This window comes from Pseudopipra pipra, chromosome 6, assembly GCF_036250125.1.
Source record: "Pseudopipra pipra isolate bDixPip1 chromosome 6, bDixPip1.hap1, whole genome shotgun sequence".
Taxonomy (NCBI): Eukaryota; Metazoa; Chordata; class Aves; order Passeriformes; family Pipridae; genus Pseudopipra; species Pseudopipra pipra.
The window spans coordinates 24,832,934-24,855,919 of NC_087554.1; the positions used below are offsets into that span (position 1 = coordinate 24,832,934).

At 41.4% G+C, this 22,986-nt stretch overlaps 1 protein-coding gene across 41 annotated transcripts in view; it reads right to left on the minus strand.

Annotated features, from left to right (window-relative positions):
• MADD (MAP kinase activating death domain) overlaps window positions 1-22,755 on the minus strand; it is a 72,291-nt gene extending 49,536 nt beyond the window's left edge. For 35 of the 41 annotated variants that reach the window (XM_064657912.1, XM_064657909.1, XM_064657908.1 and 32 more), the window contains exons 1-6: window positions 9,315-9,506; window positions 5,886-6,500; window positions 2,940-3,243; window positions 2,463-2,594; window positions 1,318-1,431; window positions 547-627 (exon numbers count right to left, since the gene is read on the minus strand). In XM_064657912.1, coding sequence (XP_064513982.1) covers window positions 547-627; window positions 1,318-1,431; window positions 2,463-2,594; window positions 2,940-3,243; window positions 5,886-6,500; window positions 9,315-9,376 — 1,308 coding nt within the window. In that variant the 5' untranslated portion in view covers window positions 9,377-9,506. Of the gene's footprint in view, window positions 1-546; window positions 628-1,317; window positions 1,432-2,462; window positions 2,595-2,939; window positions 3,244-5,885; window positions 6,501-9,314; window positions 9,508-11,705; window positions 11,742-22,669 lie in introns of those variants that run through there. The other 6 variants (XM_064657917.1, XM_064657918.1, XM_064657920.1 and 3 more) reach the window with 5 other exon arrangements.
• Between the last annotated feature and the right edge of the window lie 231 nt (window positions 22,756-22,986).

A 22,986-nucleotide genomic window follows, 5' to 3' on the forward strand; every position in this document is an offset into this window, starting at 1 on the left:
TCCAGGCAACACATCACTTCCATCTGTGCTGACAGCAGGTACTGGGGTATGACAGAGGTTACACACTTTGCTCTCTTGGTCTACGAGGAAAGAGCAAACCTCATCACATTAGTAACACCTTTACCTTTAGATACTGCATGCAGCGTGCATAAGGAAAACAGAAATAAAGAGATGAAACCTGCTTGACACGATCAGCCAGGATGACCCAAGCTGATTAATGGCTTAGCAGGACCTGAGAGGAGAGACTGAGACCTCACACACAGATCTGTGAATGGAGGGGAAACAAAGATGATCATAGCTTGATGAATCAAGTCAGAGTTTAAAGCCCACATGGCAAACGTAAAGGAGGAATCTGGAACTTTCTGCACCAACTGGAAATAAGTTAGCCCCAAACAACAGTAAAAATCAGAAACTATCTATTGTGTACAGGGCCATTTCAGCTTTACATTTGCATTGCATTCTTACCCACTATAGCAGAAGAGCTGGGCAAGACTACATCTGCTAAGTTCTACTGAATCTGAGTCCTTTCCTCAAAGTGCATATTACCTGTTTCAGATGCTTTTTCAGCTCTGAAGCTTCTGGTTCTGGCAGTGCTGGCAAAGATTCTGCATTTGTGGGAACAATCACCTGGAATTAAGCACAGCAACAAACTAAAAATTCCTATCTGCAGTCATTTCCAAAACAGAATCTCCTGAATCTCCACCACCCTAGAGACCAAGGAATAGAAGTCATAAAGTAAAATAATTAATAATTAAAAAACCACAATCTGACACACATACAGCCGCATTTCACTTTGATGTTCACTTCTCTATGGTTGTTTTTGTTTACAGTATCCCAAACAGTGGAGTTACTTTACCACAGAAAAAAGAGAAGTTTGAATGAACTCACACTTTACATCAAGTAGATGATGGTTTACACATTTCCCTGGAATTAGCCTTGCTCATACCTCTGTAGAAAGTGAGATACATAGCCCCATTTGAATCATGACAACCAAGGCTGCTGGAAGGCTCTGAACAGACTGGGTTTCTTAGGTAGGACTATAAGAAACAGTCTCACAAGTAGTCAAGAAGAAAGCTTTATCATTTGTTTGAGGATTTATCTTCTAATGAGATAGCCAGATGGATTAACTGAAAAAGGATACCTTATGCAAAAGAAATGGGAACCTTGAGACACAATAAGGAATGGAACCCTAAAGTTTAAGATGGGAGTGGCAAAGACAGACCGAGGGCAGGCATTATTAAATTCTCAGTAGGTACACTGAAGAAAGTACACAGTTCCCTGGAAACAAAGCCACAAGTCCTGATAGGTACTACTTACCCTGTTGGTATCCAGGTCAATAAGCCAAACATCATCAGGCATCTTGAAATCCAGTTTGTAAAGAAAGAAACTTGCTGGAACACCAATGATATAAGGCGTAGGGGCTAGAAGCAACTGAGAGAAAGACGGACTTTACTAAGGACAAGATCAGCATTTGATATAACCATTCTTCCCAAATATTTATTTATTGACTACAACAGAGCAGACAACACAAAAGGCATTGATAAATAAGTAATTAATATCGTACAATAGAAACATTACCAAAAAAAAAGAAAAGTTCCTGCTCAGAAAGCTTTAATGTTCAACTAGAAGAAAATACATTTCCACCTCCCATGTTCCTCTCCAGGATGTAACTACATGGCTCTTCAGAAACAGTTTCCCACATTTATCATGGACCAAGGAAAAAAATGTTCAGAGTAAGAGCTTAACTTGAAAAGCAGCAAGTCACAGATTAATACATCCTCAGCTCAGAATGAGTCTGTGCCATTGTAAACAGGCACAAACTATATGCAAGGGCTTTACCCTTATGCTTGTAGTGGTAATTTGGTTTCAAAAAAATAACATCTCTACGAAGTAGAAGATAGACTTTTTTTTTCAAATGTATGTGGAAAACCTTATGGGAAATTCAGGAAAAAAGCAAATCAGCAGAGGAAAAAGGTTTAAATCAATTATGCACGTAGCAGCTTGAGACCAGTGGCTTGGGAGGCTAATTTATTCTTTAAATCTAGAACAGTTGGTCACCTCCAAGGGGTGGTACAAGCACAAACCTGCAGCATCAGTTAAAGGATAGCACTGAAGTAATAAGATGGCCTGAATTCTATTTTTCCAAGCAAAATAATGAGCTCCAGCAAAGAGCCAACTATTGGCAAAACCCAGGTTCCCAGCTGACATTTCTGAAAAGATTAAATTGCAGACAATAGTTTCTAAACTCTGAATCAAGAGCCCTCAAACATCCTTAAATATTACTCTGGACCCTCCCCACAAATGTTAATTCTCAGTGGGGGAAAGTGGGGGTGGAGGAAGGTGAAGTGGGGTCGTAAATACTTGTCATAATATTGTGGATCTGTGGCCATTCAGTCCATCGTTTGTTTACTACTGCTTTGAATCACTCTATTCTATGAGAGCAACAAAGGAAAAATAAGTACCTGTTCTGCAGAGGCCATGCAGGTGGGAAGCAGAGGGATCACGGGGAACATGTACTCTAATGGGTAGATCATGGCCACAAAGGCCATCACAGACATTGAAAGTGCATTATAATCTCGGGACTGCAATACAATCTGCAACCAAAGAAACTCCCATTAGCACAGCAGCAACCATTCACTTCTAATACTTCCCTCAGGGATATACAAAGATCACAGCCTGCAGGCTCCAATTCAATGGCTGTGAACTGGGTAACTCTCCATTAATCTGTCTGAAAACAAGCTTCAGATGCTTTTTGGAGTGAGAACAGAACTTTTCAAACCAGGTACTTCAGAAGAATCTATTTCTTCCCCCCACTCCCACACAGAAATTGATTCCAGGCAGTGCAGGGAGACAGCTATTCTACACATCCAGCCTATGCTGGTTTTGAAGAGGGCAGAGCTTCCTACATACTTATCAAAGATCTACTCTTCCCTTCTTACCTTATGCTCCAAAAGGATGCAGGTCAGCACCTGCAGGCAGGCATCCACTCCCAACAACTCCAAAGGCAGATGTAATGGAAAATCCACCAAGGTGAAGCGGGATGGATCAGGCAGAGCAAAGGTCAAAGCTGGCTGCAACTCATGTGGCAAGACTTCCACATCCACCCGCTTCTGACCAGCAACGGGCATTGGTGACCGGAGCAGACGGTATATCCAAGCCTCAATCTCCCGCAAGTCGTGTAGCAACGCACTGGACTTTTCTTCCACCAGGAGAGAGCCTGTGAAAATCCGCCACATCGTATCCCTGTACAGGGAGAACAAGGTTAAGACTCCTACAGTTTCTCTTGACAGCCATTCTGCAAGGCTCTTCCAGAGAAAGGGCAGATCCACAAAGAACTAAAAGAGGCAACTAATAAACATTTGATTACACGGTGGAATGGAAGATAGAGATTTAAGCTTACTGACACAACCACTGTGGGGAAGTATAAATCTTTCTGTGGCAGGAATCAATACAAGTATGTCACTTGAGAGTTCATTCATTCATTTAAAGGATTCAGTCAGGTCCAGATCTCTGACAAAATCTCATTGCCCTCTCATTTACTTGAAATTCAGCAGACACACAGGATACTTTTCTATCTCATACAGAATAGTGTCAGACTGACTGTAGAGCTCTGCTTCCAGCAGTCCTAGAAATCTTTGCAAGAATAGGAATTAAACATGAGATAATAAAAATATGCCACACCCAAGATATTCCATATGTTTTGCCATGATAAAATATTCTTCTTCATCCTATCCTAAATTGTGCTGCATCATTCTTAAGAGCTAAATAATCCATGGCAGAAATGGATGTATTTCAGCTAAATCTCTGAAAGCTGTGCAGAAAACATTTAGGTACCTTAGCATAATAAACAGCAATTTTTCCATGCCCTAAGCTAGCAATCTGCAAACCTGTAGCTCACAGATGGGCTGGCCAAAAATCATATACAGCATTGCTCAGCACCTTCAGAGCTTCAAAACTCAAAACTGCATCTGATGAGGGAAGCAAGGGTCTTGTACACTTCAGCCCTTAATGCCGTAGAACAGTGAAGGCTGCAAACCTTCTGTATTCATTCTGCAAAAAACTTCAGCCTGACAAATATTTTCAGTTACTGCAACAGATCCCTTAGAAAGGTATGGGTTCAAATTAGAGATTCTACCTTCCAGTTCAGAACTTTAAAAAAGTAAAAAAAAAAAGAAAAAAGATTCACAAATGAAATAATTAGAGAAATTTGGATGGGTCAAAATAAGGGCAATTTGAGATTACAATAAGTACATGATACACCTCTCAGGAACTGTGACACTTTTCATCCTCCACTCTTCCTTCAGCCACTTGTCATGCACAAGACATTGGGTTGTTAAGAGGCATGCTCCACCTTTTGACAGCATTGAGGATTCGGTTTCACCTTTATTCTGCCACCACTTCAAAACTATTCTACTTTTCCAGGTCACCATTAGCAAATCACATGGTAATTCAAACCTGCTGTTTTACTTTTCCTAGAGATCTATGCTCACTATGCCTTCTCTTGCCCTCCTCATTCATCACTCAATTCTCCTCTTTAAGCATTCTGTCCAATAAGAGCAAACTTTTCATATAATACATGCCACTCAAACAGTGGAATACTCTACCACCCCTTTCAAAAAATCATATGAGCTCACTGAGTTGAGGAAAATAACAAAATTCAGTGTATTTTTTCTGCCTCAGTAATTATCAGACTAAATCAAGTGACAAAATAAACTTCCTTAATAGACACTTCCATAGGGGAGAGGGGAAATTTTGGTCTGACAGAATAATTTATTCCCCATCAGTGGATTCAGGTGATAAATCTGCTAACACAGGAGTCAGTCATACTAGCCCAGAACACTCTCCTAGAACTATTCCAGGGCAGTAACCCGAGAAATAGGCTACTGCTCTATGAATGGGACACATTTCATGCAAAATGTAAAGAGCTTATAAAGATAAAAATTATAATAATCCTGTCATTTTTTGCTTTTGACAAGTTTAATTTGGAGTGTACCAAGCTACTTAATTCATATTATGTACTATCTCACGGCCCTGTCCCTCTTCCTGTTGAGATAATCCCCTCCTTCTCCAGAGTTTCGTTTCATATTTTTTCTATTCAATTAGCATATTGGAAAGGCAAATATCATCCTGGAATATAGGTGCCAGGCACAGCAGCACAGATATACATCCTTGACTGAAATACATATAAACGTTTTTCCTTCTCTACCCTACAGTGCAACAGCTTTTGTAACATACCCAACACTAAAATAGAAGATACGCAAGATTAATATATTACATTAAATATACACCAAGTTCCTGTTAATTTGCTGTTACCAACAACCATTCCCATATGTTTCCTAGACAACTCCCTTGTTTTTCTACCTCTCCTCGCTCTCCCCTTCAAATATTGTACTTTGACCTATTTCAGCTGATCCTGCTTCTCTAGTCTTTTCTCTCCCACACTGAAGTTCAGATTATTTCATAAGCTCGTTAAGCACATTTTCATCATTACCCTCTTGCCCCAAGCGGAAACTCTCTCTGTTATTTCTTGGCTGTTTCTAATTTGCCAGAGAATCAGTCTTGATGTACTCTGCCACAGAGCTTAAATGCCAAAGCAACAATAACAGCATCAGTGCTCAGCTTCAGTTGTCAGAAAGGTAGTGCCTCCTTAGGTGTATCAAAAATGAAAATCATATCAGTTTACAGAATCAGAGAAGTTTTAAAGACATCATTATAAAAATTTCCTTTTCCTAACAAGAACCTGGGTTAAAACAGTGAAAAAGGCCAACCATTGGTGCTTGGCTGCTTCTGCAACCATACCTGCACCCACAATTTGCCATGCAGACAATTGCAGCCCTGGACACAAACAGTAGGCAGAAAAAGTTCTTTCTTCCGTCTCAACATACCTCTGCACCCCACGAGGAATGCCCAACTTCTTGCCCAACAATCTCTCACTACAGCAGTCCACAAGTCTCTTGAGGGTGTAGAGACACTCACGAAATGTGGAAAAGAAGGGATAATGACTAAGGATGCACAGTGAAGTCAGGGTGCTGTTCCGAGAGCGATGACTGCCTTTGGCCAGACGCTTACTGCGCGGTGATCGATTCACATCAGGGGTAGACTCTGCACTTGGAGCCTGCAGTGAAGAACCACTCTCTGAACTCTCAGTGCCCACTTCCTCTTGGGGTGCTGATGCCTCTCCAGATTTAGGGACCTTCTGTCCCTCCCGACCTCGATGTCCCCCTGTGCCTTCTCCCTTCTCCTTGGGTACTCGCTTCTGGAAGGAGCGGTAGAAGTTGACACAGATTCCATAGCGAATGACACCTGTATCCTTGTCTGTGAGGGTGAAGACAAAGGAGGTGTCATCACGGAAGCTCATGCGTTTTTGCCGCACACTCAGACATCCTTCTGGCTGGCAGAAGAACACAACATCAGGCGGTAGAGGAAAGTCTGCATGGTCTTCTAGAGGGTAACGTCGCAGCAGTTCGGGAGTCTGAGCAACACTATCACTGCTTGGGTGCCTAGGAAAGAAGCAAACAAAAAACCCATACATAGTTGATTAATACCAATAAAAATCTTTGTGAACTTCCTACTAACATGTCAGGAGCCTGTGGGCTCAGCTTCATCTTTGTTTCTTCTCTCCCCTACTATCCAGGGAAAGTGCAGCTTCTCAGTCACTGTCCACAATGCTCAATCGCTAGCACAAGGCAGAAAGGTCAAGTAAAGAACCCTAAGTGTATACCATCGTTATCAAGGCCCAGCAAGGAGTGTGTTCAAATTTGACTGAGAAAAGGACTTTCAGGAGTATGTTGTTCCCAGGAGAACTCTATATTGTCATGTTTCCCTGACTCTGACTTTCAAAATTAAGTTAGCTGCACAGGTAGAGACCTATTTGGCAGGAAATACACTGTCCCTCTCCAAACATCCAGTAAGATGAAAAGCCCCTGTATGTCAGCCATTTATGAAGATGAAAAATTAAATGAGAAAATCCAGTATCAATTCCTAACTGGGAAAACAAGAATTTACAAGGAAAGAACTCAGATGAATGGTGGAGTGATATGGACCTCATCCTAAAAAATTTTCATTAAAAAGTCCTAGCAACGATAGCTATATATATTTCTAGTTTTGATTTTCAGGTTGGATTTAAAGTGTAAGTTACTATAAAAGCTGTGTGGTAACATGTGGACCTATTAACACTGTGGTTCTCTAATCTTTGTACCACTGTGTACCAATGGAACACAAAGACAGAAAGGCAGTACTGCTGTTTCCTAATTTTCCACTGGAAGAACAGATTCTTTCAAAATATTAACAATTTTCCTACCACTATTTTTCCATGAAAGTTAATGAATAACTGCCAGAGATATAGAAGGAGATCCAGATAGTGAAGGAAGAAAATCTTGTCCCCAGAGCAACCTCTCTTTGGTTTCACCTCTTTGCTATAGTCTGATCTCTCATCATTTTCTAAAGTAATTAGCATTTACTATCATGTTTACTAAATGGAAGGTAGGAGACCTGGCTCCACCATCACTCACCTATGGGATATGACACCAGACATTTTCTCATTTTGATACTTTAGATTTGCCTATTTCAAAATACAAATTACACTTGTTTTTCTCATATAATAGATATGAAAAAAACCAAACAAGTAGTAATGGAATGTTCCTAATTTATAAAAGAAACTGGTGCAAATAGCTCTGCTGACTAATTCTCCCAAACTAATATTTTATTACAGAAAAAGTAGAAATGCTTTCATAATGAAGCATAAATTCCTAACAAGATTTATACTGCCTGTATAGTTAAGTACTGAAATACTGTATGAAAAGAAAAATGAAACACTAAAAAGCTTTTATATGCTAGCAGACACAACTAATGCATCATCTGCTGAAGAACAAATATCAAATAATGCTGGTAAGGTTTAGAGAGCCTATTTCACAGTAAATGGTCAAAAAAATGACATCAATGAAGTACCAGTGAATATATCACCACTTCTTTTGCAGTAATATTAGCTACAAGGACAGAGTCTTCTCAGACATTGAGAACATTTGCATCTAATAAAAGAGAATAGTTGCAAAAGGCATGGCTATTTGTGCACAGTGGATAAAAAGAGGTAACAGTAGAGGCCACATGGAGCTCCTGAGGACTTTGTAGTAGAATCTACTTCAGTCAGCTCCATCTCTTATCATAAGCATTTGCTGAAGTGACTAATGAGACAACAGACCTCCGAGCAGTAGCAGTTTAGCTACCATGGGCTGACAAAAAGCAAGAAAACTGTGGGAGTCCAGAAGTGATACGAGCAAATTTCTAAGTGAGAACATCAGACACTATAAATGTCATTGGAGGAGGCAATTAACATTTCTTCCTTCTTTTTCTGGTTGGTGACACACATGTAGGAAAACTTGGTTATTTTCCTACAGACACTAAGAAGTAATTTAACTATTATTCTGTCCATAAAATGCAATAATAAAAATAACTATTAGTTAGGATTATGCTATTTCCTCCACTTAGCCTATTTAAATATTGCATTCAAAGTATTCTGAAAAGAAAGCAAGAAGTAAAGCAACAGGCTGATGCACATAAATCACTGATATTTAGAAATGAAAGCAAAATAGACTTTGGGATACATCCACTAAAGAGACTCACAGAAAGCAGCTGCATAAACTTTGAATAAAGAAAAGTAACATTTACCGAGCAATTGTGTGTTTGACAAACAGAACACCTATCAACCCCACATTTCATACATACTTTAAGTAAATAAGCATAACATTTTATCTATTGGTAGTTAATAAGACTTTAAAAAACTGAAAGAATTCATGTCATTCCTATGAGGATTAAATAAGTATTAGAGGGAGAAAGAGCCAAGTAAGGCAAGTTCCAGATTTATTTTTTTTCAAGCTGAGTTTACAGACTACACTTCAAAAGCTAGAAAAGTGGTAGTATTTTACTACTAGTATGCTACTAGTAGTAAAATTAGTAGAAAACTAGTATTTTACTTGCATTTAGCTTTCAGTGTTTTCAGTTTGTGAATCCCTCTGTCCTGATGCTAGTAAAAGCAAAGAAGTTCAGATACACTGGCTACCAGAAAGTGATATATAAATTGGTTTTTCTTAGTCACCCTTTGCAGACCCTGGAAAAGAAGTCTAAGGACCACAAATTAAAAACCTTTGGCTGCACTAGTATCTTTCAAAAAGTGCTGTGGCCCAAGTAGATGCTACCCTTAGGGTAGCATTCTGCACACATTTCAAACAGCATTTCCTCAGCATCAAGCAAGGTTTCATCAATGGATGTGAGGTTATTTATTCCCAAGCCAAAGCATTGCTGAGACTCTTTTACGTTACCTGGCTCCAATGATGACAAGATAGTCCAATAAGCGGGGGCAGATTCTCTTTTTCTGCACCATTTTCCTTGACACCCCTCCCTATGTCATCTCAGTGAATTTCTGTTCATCGATCCAGTGGTCAATTATCCCATCAGCCGTGATCAACCGCCTTGGGGAACAGAATCTGCTGGAAACTATGTGGGAAGTCCAATCTACAATCAAGAAAAGCAAGAGTGTCAAAAGCACAATCAGGAATATGAAATACACATAAGCAACTTCATGGCCTTAATTACATTCCCCAGAAGCCTCAATGTTCTGTGCACACACGGCCATGCACAGATTTCTATCTTCTTGACTATAAAACCACAGCACATGCCCGCAAAAACAGAGAGAGCTGAAAAACACACAAGAAAAGAACAAGAGGATCTCAAGAATTACTGGTTGGAGTCGATCATCTTAGAGGCCTTTCCCCACCTAAATGATTCTATGATTCTGCTCTAAAGGAAAACACAGACAAACAAAGCAGCATTACTTGCAAAGCACTATTCAGTAAGTGGCTTGTGTGATGTTTAGGCAAATCCATGACATCCCTACAGTGCTTGGGAAAGGAGCTTCAGTTGGCAACGCTATACAGCTAAACATGACTGAAGAAAAAGACACAATCTGAACTTTAGCTGTGTGACAAACAGAAGGGGTAACATCAAGAGAAGCCCAATTTAACAAAATGCATCTCACTGTCCCAAATCTGCAAGTGGCCTACAGCAAGAATGATCTCCACAATCCCCAATGACTGTGATCTCTTAACGCTTTTGCTGTGAAGGTATAGAACTGCAGTTCTACAGAACTGCAGTTTGCAATAGCAAAAGTATCTCTTGTAAACCATAGTTTCTTTCACTTACTTACAACTGGTATTTTACTGCAGCATTACTACTTGTCAATAATTACGCCTAATAGATATCCAGAACTCAGCAAGCACTGTAAAATCATTCTTTCCAATCCCACAATTCATACTTCATAGAATTCATGACAGAGAGAGGGGGGAAAAAAAATCTTAAAAAGTAATACAGTTCCACATTACAATGTTCCCTATCTATGTTTGAAAACAATCTGAAAACAGAAATTTTCTGAAACGGAAAGTTCTCAGAATCTCTAAAAGTCAGAGATGCTCAAAGTATACTACAAGCTTACTGAGCAACCCAATGAAAGTATTAGTACAGTTATTTTATACTCAAAAAATTTGAACTGATTGCCTTTGGGGGCATATTCAGAGTAAGGTTTTCACTTCAGTTCATGTGTCTATCCTAAGGCTGTCACAAAATTCTGAAAATTATTATTGCTGTACTAAAATATTTCAGTTCTGCAGCATAAAGTTTATATTTCATTTGTATAGAAGTAAAACAGATTTACTAACAACCTGTAAATCTCAGCAAAATCAGATTATTTTCTTGATGTTTCTCTCATTAATTCACAACCAAAAGTTAGTTAAAAGCACTGTAACTGTCAGCATCTCAGAGTCACATTCGAAGTCTAGCAACATATTTTCTTCCTAGCCCTTCACATTCAAGAAACAGAGTTGGGGAATTTTATTCACTAGCTTTCCAAATACCAGTAAGAACACAAACACACACACACACACTCACACACACACAAAAAAGGATGTATGTGGCTTATAAAAAAGGAAAATCATACTAATCAGTAAGTATTAATTAAGGACTAATAAACTGAACGAAACTTTAATGCTGACACACACACACAAACTCCCACAACTTGTAAAACTTTGCTGCACAGTTTTAGTAGATCCTCAATTACAGTCACTGTAGGCTCCCAAGTGACAGCACTATGAATTATCTTCTCTGACCAGCAATACTGTTATAAATTATCTTCTCTGAATAACAGACAAAATACAGACACAGGAAACAAAGTTCCTGTTTCTTCATTTTAATGACATTATTGAAACATTGTAGAATTTGCCCTGGAAAAGCTTTTGATCCTTGATATTCTACAAATATCTTCGTGTAGATTAACTCAAGAAGAACAAGATGAAGTTGGGATGATCAAGTGGACCTTTTTGTCTCCAGTTTGTTTTCTTTCCAAATACCTTTACTCAGAACTCTTTAAAGAACAAACTGATCAGTTACAGATATAGGAACAAGAATAAGTTACCACGATGTAACCTAGAAGTACGACTTTGAGGAAATTTTGCTACTTGTGGTAACGAAACATATGTTCTTCCTCTGTAACAGAGACTACCCTACCCCTCAGTGAAGGTAGAGAAAGTAAAATGCATTTACAGTGCAGTAAAAACTTGTGCAGTGACTACAGAGTACTGAGAGACTACAAGACTACAACCTTAACTTACCTTTTAGTAACAGCATTAAAGAGTATTGTAGCAGTATTTGTTGGAACTCACCTTCCTAATCCTGTCTGGAATTGGACACCACAGTTGATAATCTGTATAAAGCAACACAAAAGACATCGAAGTCCTGCCTCCTGCCCCCTATCTGCCAAAAGCTGGCTTTCAGGTCAGTGTCATTCCCTTCTCTGTACTGGTAGAAGTGCTCATGTCGCTACATGGCGACCCAGATTGTGGAATTGATATGGACTAAAACTAAAACTTTCCCTTCTCCTCCCTTGCCATTTTTTGGTTTTACTAGGTTGGGGGGTTTTTTGAGTTGGTTCACCAAGTGGCCCCACAAATGCTTGTGAGGGTATGAAAAAAAAGTAGGAGCAAGCAGTTAGGGGAATCTGGAAAACCTGATTGAACATAATATGATCACAGAACTACAGACAGCATCTCTACAGGCAATACAGAGGTAAAGTAGTTTCTTTCTCAGAGATCTGCTATCATCTTCCCCCTACCTTCTGGATTTTACAGACTAAGTACATTAGGACAGAAATAGATCAAAATAGATCAAACAACCAAGAGATACTTCAATTTCTCCTCTTTCATGTTGGCATTTGGACCTGAACTCAGATATTAACTTGACTCTGAAATGGCACAAGTTTTGACATATCAATGTCAAAACCTCTTCTCTCTCTCAAGCCGCTTTAAAGTTGCTTTTTCTGAAAAGGTTTCTGCGGCGTTTCTCTTTGCAAACATATTGGAACCAGCCCTTAGAAGGCTGGATCCTCAAGCAGCACCTGAGACCTTCTATAACTTCACCTCAAGAAAAGAAAAATAAAGAAGTGAAGGCCACCACAGAAACATACTGCACAAACAGATCACATATCAGACAACATCATAATTTAAATAAGCACTTATATGGATGATGAACAGGTTGGTGAGAACTAACACTACCCACCTACTGTAGCAGCTGTCAGCAATACTCACGAACTAGTAAAAAGTTGGCACAGTAGCCTAAATGTAAAGACAAAAGGCCAGAGCCAGCATCAACCCACAGCCTACCAGTAACTCAAGATACAAAAGAAGTGTTCAAAACAACAAACAGATCTATTACTGGCACTACTCTGCATTTCAAAACTGCCAAAAAAAACCCCAAATTTCAGGTTGTAGCACAACTTGTTAGAGGACAATCTGCATGGCATTCTGCAATTTAAAGTCCTCCCAGGAATAAAAATCTATATAAACACACAAAAACTCGTGAAAAGCGCCACACCACAGAACAGATATGGCAGCATGAAAGAACCGCAGCAGACTTTTTATCAGTTTAGAGCCACCTGCGTCAGACCAACACCCTGCATCCCAAGAGACATGAATCGTGCAGCAACTCTGTTTCATCTATCCCTTAGAGTCTTCAGCCTTTTTTAAGTGTCTTTTCATTGTAGACACAAAGCTAGAGGAACAAAGTAATTTAGTCAAGGAATAACTTGAATACGACAAACTGTTAATGCAACCTGGCTCACTGCATTTGCTCTGGCTGAGATGGAGTTCATTTTCCCCACAGCAGCTCTCAGTGCTGTGCTGTGTGTTGGTAGCTGGAAAGGTGTTGACACACCAGCCTCAGCTACTGCTGAGCAGTGCTCTCACAGCATAAAGACTGTCTCTCCAATGTTCCCCCCTCACCAGTAGGCTGGGGAGGTGACATAGCCGGGACAGCTAACCCAAACCTAAGGGATATTCCATACAATATGACATCTGCTCAGCAATAAAAGCTAAGAGAAAGGAGGAGAATCCATTATTTACATTTGTCTTCCAGAGCAACCACTAAGCCTGCTGAAGCTCTGCTTCCCAGGAAGTGGCCAGACATCACTTGCTTATGGGAAGTAGAGAACAAAAGTTTTTGGATTTCATTGCTTCCATGAACGTAACCTTTGCTTTATTAAACCGCCTTTATCTTGACTCACAAGGGTTTTTTCCATCTTATTTTCTCACCTCTGTCCTGCTGAGGAGGGCAGTGACAGAGTGGCTCAGTGGACAACTGGCATCCAGTCAGGGTCAACCCACCACACTAACAGTTGTTTTCATCACATAGAAGCTTCCAGCTCTGACAGGCCTTACACTCAACTATAGGACAGTTAGCAGGCATTTAGATCATTGCCTGCAAAAATGATACAAAAACAACAGATTCATTTCCAACAGGCAGATGTTAAGTCCTGCTTTCCTTGCAACTCTTCCATACTTCAGGATGGTACCAGAAAGGCTTCTCCTTCCATTATGTCCTGCTTTTATTTGGTACAAGGATCATACTGCACAGTTCACCAGTGTGTGCATACCTTTAGAATATAAATCAGCATTTTACAATTCCATTTGCACACTGACTGAGTAAAGAACATACAGTGGGACATTAACTTGTAAGAGAAAAAAAGAGGAAGTCAATAAGGAGACAGAACGAATTACAGGACAGAAGCCACATGAATTATGGTTCACTTTCACCTGGTGCAATACCAGATTTCCAGCCACACCCAAAAGGAACAAAATTTTTAGTTCTAAAATGTCCTCGGAACACCTTGAATTTCTGTTTACTCTCAGCCAAAACAGTCCGTACTTAGTTCAGATCTATAGCCACTATGCCTGACCTTAGTGCATTGTTTACTGTGAACTCAAGATCCATACCAATAGGACTACACTGAAAACTGAAACAAACACAAATAGGGTCAGAAGTTTCAATGCCTGCTTTTGGGTTGATTTACGTTTCCTTTTCTCACATCACACATCTTTACCTATCTGCTAAGCTATGAGAAATATGGGCAAATCCCTCCAGACCAGCCAACCTGCACACAGGAACTCTTCTCAACTCACCACAGAACTTGAAACAACATGGTCTGAAGCAGAATATGAACTGTTCATGGTAGCTTTGACCTGTCTTTAGAGATTTTAATAAACTTTATGGAGTCCTTACCACTGAAATTTTGGTTATTTCTTCTTCTAAATCTGTTTCAAATGATCTCATCCATTCTCTCTGGTAAAGCACATACTATTTTTGTTTGTACTAAGGTTTTAAAGAAGCAGACAAGCAGGTCTCTTTTCACATGATCCATTTTCCATTTTCTCTGCTTAACATCTCTATGAACACTAAACACTTGCTAATAGTTTTATACTTAAAAATATGCAACATTCTAGGAAGCTCATTATCACTATTATCCAGATAATACAGTGCTTCTACTAACACAAGAAACACAGATGACAGCACAGACACTTCTCCAGAGAAGAACATGACAGAACATGGAACAATTTCTAAAATCAGACCTGGATGGACTTGCTATACTGGTGCAGCTGCTTTATGTGTGTTACCATCCACCTTGGCAAGGCAGCAGTGCATGCCAACCCTGTGACTCCTAAAAAGATACTACCACTTTGGAAGAAAAAAAAAAGGTATTTTCAAAGCATTGCAAGCATGTCTAAAACAGACAATGGCATAATTATCTAGTATGGTTAGTCTGTAATACAGGTGTGGTTCTGTAAAATGCCTAGGGATAGTTCCAAGCATAAGAAATCACCCAGTAGAGAACAAGACTGCAGGCAGATTCTAAAAGCATCCTCCTTGGAGCACATGCATATCTTCAGTCAGTAAGAGTTCCTTGTGGATAAAATAGCAGATGCATCCCAACTGTTTTCACTTTCCATCTATCCATAAAGTTTGAGGAAAAGGACAGAATTAATCAGATTAAAGAAAATTAAAGAATTAATTGTGAAAACAGTTTTTGGTAATACAAGAAGACTTTCTTTGAAGACCTTCTGAATAATTATAATAATCTAAAGATTTCTTCCTACTACATATTATCTCTTTGCCTTCTGAAAACAGTACTGACACAGCCAAGCATCTTTAGCCTCCATATCAGTTTTCCAGAGCAAAATGGAGGTAGCGTGGATGCCGACAAATAGACTGAACACGACCAGAATGAGTTCACAAACAGAAGTATCAGGCCATACAGAGAGGAACATTTTTGCAGCATCACAGAGTGAAGCTGGACTGATTCAGGTTCTCGGTTGCTATAGTGACAGATTTCCCCGTCCCTGCCATATGCTGGCCCTTCAGCGTTGCTTCCTCTCGCCTCCCTGCTTTGGCCAAATGCTTGGTCAAAGCAGCCTGCTGTACATGCAAGATCACGCAGTCACCACACATGCACATGGTGTGAAAGCAGACCCACAGGTAATCTGATTCAGATCAATCACCATAGCAACCCAATCTTTTAGTCTCTAGATTTTAGCCTGTCGGGTATATTTATAGAGCAGCTGCAGTGCTCCACCCCCTCTGCTCCACCACCAAAGCTCCCAGCACTGCCCACGCTACAAACAAGCTTCACCCAGGCACAGGGACTGCCTGGAGTGAACACTGAAACACACCCATCCTGGCACCTGCAGGCCCTCAAGTTAGATGACAGCGTAGTATTTGCAACATGCTAAATAAACGCCTCCCAGTCAGTGAGGTTTCCCATATCCACAAATACTAAAAATATCAGAAGTCATTATTACCCATGGAAAGCTGAGTACCAATCACAGCTGACAAGATCCACTTATCCAGGTACTCACAGGATGCTTCCATAGACATGCACTGCAGCTGCTCCTTTAGTATTACAGAAAAAGGATGTGCAAAGTGTGCTAGCACACAATCCTAATAGGAACTTGCAGACAGCAGCAAACGCAAAGGAGTGGTTCCAGCAGCCCCTGCTCTACAGAGGCAAGGCTGTACCTACCAGTAGGTTTTTGAAAACCACGCAGAAAAATCAAGACTGAGACCTTGAATGAGCAACAAGAGACAAGCATGTGAGAAAGAACAGTATGCAAATACTGTTACTCATTTTATTCTATTACGCTCTTGGGAAAAATCATCAACAATTAACTAATGTAGGAAAAGCATACACTTTTACAGTACTCCGTTTCCTAATAGGAAAGAGATGACAGATTTTAGCCTCAGCCCCAGGTCATTTCATACACTTCATTTTATGTTAAAGCCCTTGTCCTCCTCCCTTTCTTCACTGCCTGGAACATCCCTTTAGTTATCCTCCCTGTCAGGATCATTGTACAGGACACACAGAGTACCACTCACTATAGAATCATAGAACAAATTCTGGCATAAAAACCCTCTGCCAATCTGGCTGGTTCTCCTGCTCTACACTGTTTGAATTTAAACTCATCTTTTATTTAAAATTAATCTCCAGAGATTTGCACAAGAGAACAGTAACACAGGAGCTTTGGCTCCCTGTCCTTCACTCTTTTCAAGTCTGTCCTTTTTTGCCCCTCCTTATGAAATGTCACCATCACAAAATACGAGCACTGTCTCATCTATTTCTACCTCATCAGTTTTTCATTTATTCTCAAATCTGAAGTAGCAACCACTCACACACTTTCCAAGGCATGGGGGGGGGGAAGGAAGGGCAAACCAAAACCTACACAACGCCCCCAAACTAGCCTAGTAGTGCTACCACTATAGCATTACCTTCTTTTCCAAACCAGAACTGGTTTTGGCTTGACCTTTGAGTTAAGAAACTTTGTTGCTGCTTCTGACTACAGCCTAGACCCCAGCATCCACAAGATGCTTCCATTCCCAGCCCTCTGCCCCATTTGAGAAGTAGGCCACAGTTCCCATAATCCAGGCACCAGAAGGTTTTTTCCAAAAGCCAAACAGTGCAAATGTACAGCCATAAAAAATTAACAGGAAAACAACAAAACGTGACATTTGAGAGAACTGCTGGATGGAGCTGCAACTGCTAAATTATTCAGTGCTCTCCCTTGCTATGGTGCCTCCCCAAGCCATGGTAAGCAACTCTAGGCCAGGAGACATTACTCATGGCACCATCACCACCAAATACAGGCAGATACAACTCTCTTTCCTGGAGAAGGGTCACACAGGGACAAATGACAGGCTCACTGAGATCCCAACAATAAATTCCAGCCATTTGTAAGACAGAAAAAGGGGACACTCACAAACAGCGTGGAAACACTGAAACATTGCTCAGGATAATGAGAACCAGAAAATAAAGTACTTGAAATAATCTAGCCATTTGGCTGTTGTTAGCACCACAGAACTCAGAGCCTCAAATCTGTTTTGCCATGTATTAGAAACACTCCACCTGTCTCCCCACGCATACCACGTGCCTTCTTATTCCTTCCTTCTACCTATCTTCTCTTCATCAACACTGTGGAAGATCAGAAATTCCTACTCTCAAACCAATTCTACTATTAATTTTGGTGATAAATCACAGTACCAGCTGGCCAAAACTGAAAGGAAATAAAGCCCATTTTTTAGTCTGGAAGAGCACTGGGATGTGAGAAGCTCGTGTTTGGCAGACTCATCCACACGTAAACATTGGGGAAAACAAGCTCAGGAGGAAGACGGGACAGGAACTGCCACAAGCAACAGTTCAAGACAACAAATGACAGAACAAGGGGTCCCAAGGGGACCTTCTAGACATCGGCAGTCACCACGGCAAAGGAAGGAGGGGACACACAATGCCTGCTGGATATGGCTGAAGACTAATGAGAAAAAGAAGGTAGAAACCGGGTGTCCTGGAGGACAGAAGAAGCGTACCCAGCTCATGGCTCCAGCAGAGTGCAGTTCAACTGCCATCAGGTGGAAACAGATGTGGCAGCAGAGTGGCTCAGTGTTTTTGGGTAAAATAATTCTGGCGGAAACTGGTTTTGATTCTTAATCATTTTTATCACAAAAAGCACTCCTCTCCTCCTGATGAGGTTTAAACAAGCAGAGGCACAACTCCCCATCTCCTCCTACAAGGGTCTTTCCAGAGCAAGTACAATATACCCAGGCAAGCACAGATCCAGGGAAGCTGGTGTCAAAGCTACAGGCAAGAAGAGCATCAAATGTTTTATACTGACAGTGGGAAATTCAGTTAGAATATAATGGGAAGCAGGACACAACGACAGTCCTGAACTGGCAGATGAGACAGAGAAACACAACAGATTAAGAAAAAAAAAGCTGCTCTGCTCAAAAGATAACACACAGTTCCTGGAGGTCATCAGATACCAAATTTGACAGTAGCGTATCTTTGCCTCCTATGTAAAAAAACAAGTGTTGATTCCCTGATTCTCACAAATATAACTGTTTAGAAATTAGTTACAAACAAAACAAAAAGAAAAGATCTGACAAACATTACTGGATGAGTCAAAGGCAATATGATGACCAGCCCTTTATTCAGGGACACTGCTGCTTTGAAATATTGAAGACTGTGGAAGAAACAGAAAATCATGAAACTTTGTTCCTTGCTGCTATGCCAATGCATTACTTGTCACAAGGACCCAGAAACATAACAGTCTCATTTAACTGCAATGTCTAGGAACACAGTACAGGAACTGCCTCAGCTTAGGTAATTTAGGCATATGAAAGTAGCAGTTCTAACTTTCAAATTACTGTAAGGGTCCTGCTAGTTGCAGGTATCTAAAGTAAACACAGCCTCTCACAATTTAGTGGTTTCGAGGCACCAAAAGGTATGGCCTCCCCAACTGGGAGTTCTCCAGTATAAAGAGATTTTAGAGCTCCTGGCAGTACATGGATAAATTCTTCCGAGTTTTGCTGGGTTTTGCGTTTCAGTTGGTTATTCTAATTCTAAAAGACAAAGGAGGAGCATGTTTGTCAATCATTAACAGTAATTTTCATATGGTTGTGACAGGTTTAAAGACCTCCAGTGATAGAGAATCTAATTGTGCTAAAATTCTTTTCTAGCTCAGACAACAGAGCAAAGACCAGTAGAATTATACAGGTTCAGTTACAGAGAATGAACAATAGGTCAACATTGGTTTTTCATAGATCTCAAGGTGGAGAAAGAAAAGCAGTAAAACATTCTGTCTTCAAATTATTCTACAGATTAACAGACTATCCCACTAAAAAACACTCCTTTCTAATTGATGCTTCATGCTGCTCATTTTTATTTCACTTTGTGTCTTAGGTTGTCACTTAGGTCACTGACAACGCTTTTACTTCACAAAAATTTATACCTTGAGATAGATGGAGGCCATTTAAACTGGGGATGTGGTATTAATCTTACATCTCAAGCTCTTTCATTCTTTTTTCTAAATCCTTTCCTCATTGCTGCAAATCCCTAATCAGAAGCTGTATTCTGTATTTTCTAGTATTACATTGAATAACTACGTCTGCTGAGGGACTGCCCGGAAATTTAATAGAATATATCTGAAATGCAGACCCCATAGGGCCAAAGGACATTTGGAGGAATTAATCTGGGTTGTAACATATGCATTTTCTGTCTCCAATTCCTTCCTAATGGAAAGTAAGTGAAACATTCAACTGTACTAAGGTTTAACAAAAAAGTATCAATTACCATCTTGTGAGCATGATGGCACTACCCACCTAGTTAAAAAACTACGGTGTGAAATGACAGGCAAGACACTACATTTTACACCATTTCTTATCCACTCACACACTAAATCTCCACCAGTATGTTTTCCAAAAAAAAAAAAAACTTATCTGGAATGGAGTATCAGAGAAAATCTATTAGCTTGACTGCTGTAAACTAAAAACTGTGAAGAGATTTATTCTCTTAGAATTTAGCAGTACTTGTGACTTGCTAATTTAATACCAGAAATTCTCATAAATATTTGGTTTTTCAACTGGCTCATCACAGAAGGTCTAAAACAGACCAGACTGAATATCTTGACAGAGGTATGCCTAGTATATTCTGTCTATACAGAACCTGAATATTCAATATGGCTTGAGGTGAGAGAGAAAAATTATGAGCCTCTGTACCCCTCACCCCAAGGCAGATGAAATCAAAGCCAACACTAATTTAGGAAGATGATATGAACAAGTGTTTTAGTAAGAGCTGAGATTTTACCTCTCCAACTCTCAAAATCCTTCTGAAACAGACTGAAGTTGGACTTCATTACATACATACCCTGTCTGTTTTCAAAAGAGTTACAGAATGGTATTGAGGCTGAAGAAGAGGTTTGCCCTCTAGTATATTTACTTTATGTTTTTCCATGAAAATTAGAAGACTTTTTTTTCTCCAGTTGCTACACAGCCTTTGGTTCACCACCATTCATGGCTTTGGCACATAACACATACATCATGAAACTCTGTCTCGGCCATGCTACACGCTTTGTATGGACAGCATTCTTTCAGTGAGGATATTATTTTCCTTTTTGCCTATCCATGAAATTATAAATTTTTTTTAAGTAAGAACAGTGTGGAAACTAATGCAGTAGGATTCTGAAGCTTACGCCTGGAAACCTGTTAATTTGATAAGAACACAAAAGTCCAGACTCATGATAAAACTGCAGCACCATTGGACAGCCATGTACAAGATTTTTTAGTGAGGACAAAGCTGTATTATTTTCCAAACAAAGCATTCTAGAGACTTGCTCATGATTTTGCATTTTATTACATAGTAAAATATTTAATGAGTGTATATTTAATTCCAGTGTCTATTAAATCCTGTCCAAGAGCTGTGCATTTTCTAACAATACAACAGTAAAGCAAAAGTAGTATTTTATAGCTAGAATGATCTATCAGTTCAGTGTTACATAACATGTTATGATGGGATGGCCAGATGAAATCCTGTAAAAACTGCATTTTGACTATGTTGGATGTGAAGTGCTCTCTCTCTGATGTGTCAGTATTGCAGATTTTCATTAGTGCTGAAAACAGCAAGTACTTCTTGTGCTCATCCAAAACAGTTCCCTAGGTTCAAGCAGCATAAAGTCCAAAAATAGAGACGCTTCCTAAATAACCTATATTTGGATGACTTTGGTTTGATTATGTGACCCTGAGGACACCACAATACATCTTCCCTCCCCCTGCTTCTGCCTACAAGTAGCATCCTTTTTACAGATAAGGAGCAAAGGATTCTTTTTTGCTGCAAGGAGCACAGCAAGGACACTTGTGAGCACACCAACAGAAATGCTGACCCAGAGTTGCACTGGATGTAGAGAAAATGGCTGGCTCGTCTTGGGAGATCACAAAATATTGCCAGATTACAGTTCTAACCCATCTTCATGGGGCTACAAATTTATATTGTCTGTTATTTTGGGTATGTCTGAAAACAGTGTGGTGTATGGGTGAGTTCAGGGAAAAAAGGGAGAGGAGAAAGATAGGCAACAAATCAGTTTCCTCCAAGGCTTATCATTTCTCTAAGCCTTTCTTTACCGTGACTCCACACAAACAGTGACACAGACCAAGCTCACTTCCCCTCCTTCGCCTGACAATAAAAGCGAGCAACACAGCAAGGTGGTGACACCCATTTCTAAAGAGAAAGTGCTCTTGATTTATAGGTGACTTAATAAGAAATTGCCTAGCATAAAGTGGATTTCCTATTCTATTGTCTTAGGGAGTAATTGGATCTGCTGTTTACAAACCAAGGAGTAAAAGCACCTTTCCAGTCACATTACCGCAGCAACCCCTTCACAAGGCTACACACCTCACCCCTTCCAAGGGGACAGACCGCCCTGCGCCTCCCTTCTCCCTTCCCTCACTATCCTGCCCGCTCCCTCGCGGCAGGGAGCAAGGAAAAGCCGCCGGGAGGCCCGGGCCCGGAGGCGGCGGGGCCCGCGCCCGCACACCCGCCGCACCCCCGGACCCGCCAGCGACCTCTCAGGGGCTGCTGCCCGACCGCGGCCAGCTGAGCCCCGCGGCCACAGCGGGACATCGCAGCCCCGCCCGCCATCGGCACCCGGCAGGATGGAGCAGAGCCCGGCCGGCCCCGCTCCCCGCAGCGGCGGGCCCCGATCTCTGCCCGCCGCCGACCGTGACCTTGCGGAAGGAAGGGCTCGCCGCTCCCGAGCATCCCCGCCGCGCGCGGCCGGACGGCTGCGGCGGAGCCCGGGGCGGGCGGGGATGCCCCGCCGGCAGCTGTCCGGGTGCAGGTCACTGCAGGCAGCGCCGCCGGCTGCGCTCCCAGCCCGACCCACGCATAGCGGCGGTGGGGCAGGCTCCGCTTCTGACATGTGCACGCACCCCGCCGCCTGCGGCACCGGCACCGCCCGCCCGGCCAGGCCGCCCCGCTCACCTGCGCCGCCGCCGCCGCCGCTCTGCCCGCCCCGCCAGTTCCGCATCGAGCGCCAGGAGCGGGACGCGCCACCGCGGCCTGCGGGGGGCAGAGAGGGCGGGGCGGAGCGAACCACTAGTCCTCATGGCGGGGGGAGCCGCCTCGCCAGCCTCCCGCAGGGGGCGCTGCGGCCTCTGAGCGGCAGCCGGCGGGAGGAGGTGGGATGTGGGGGTGGGAAACAGCTCCCCAGAGCAGGCTGCCTGAGGAGAATGGGGAACGCTTCAGCTTGTACTTTCACCCTCTGTATTGAGCTACTTACCCGCTGATTTGCTACAGGC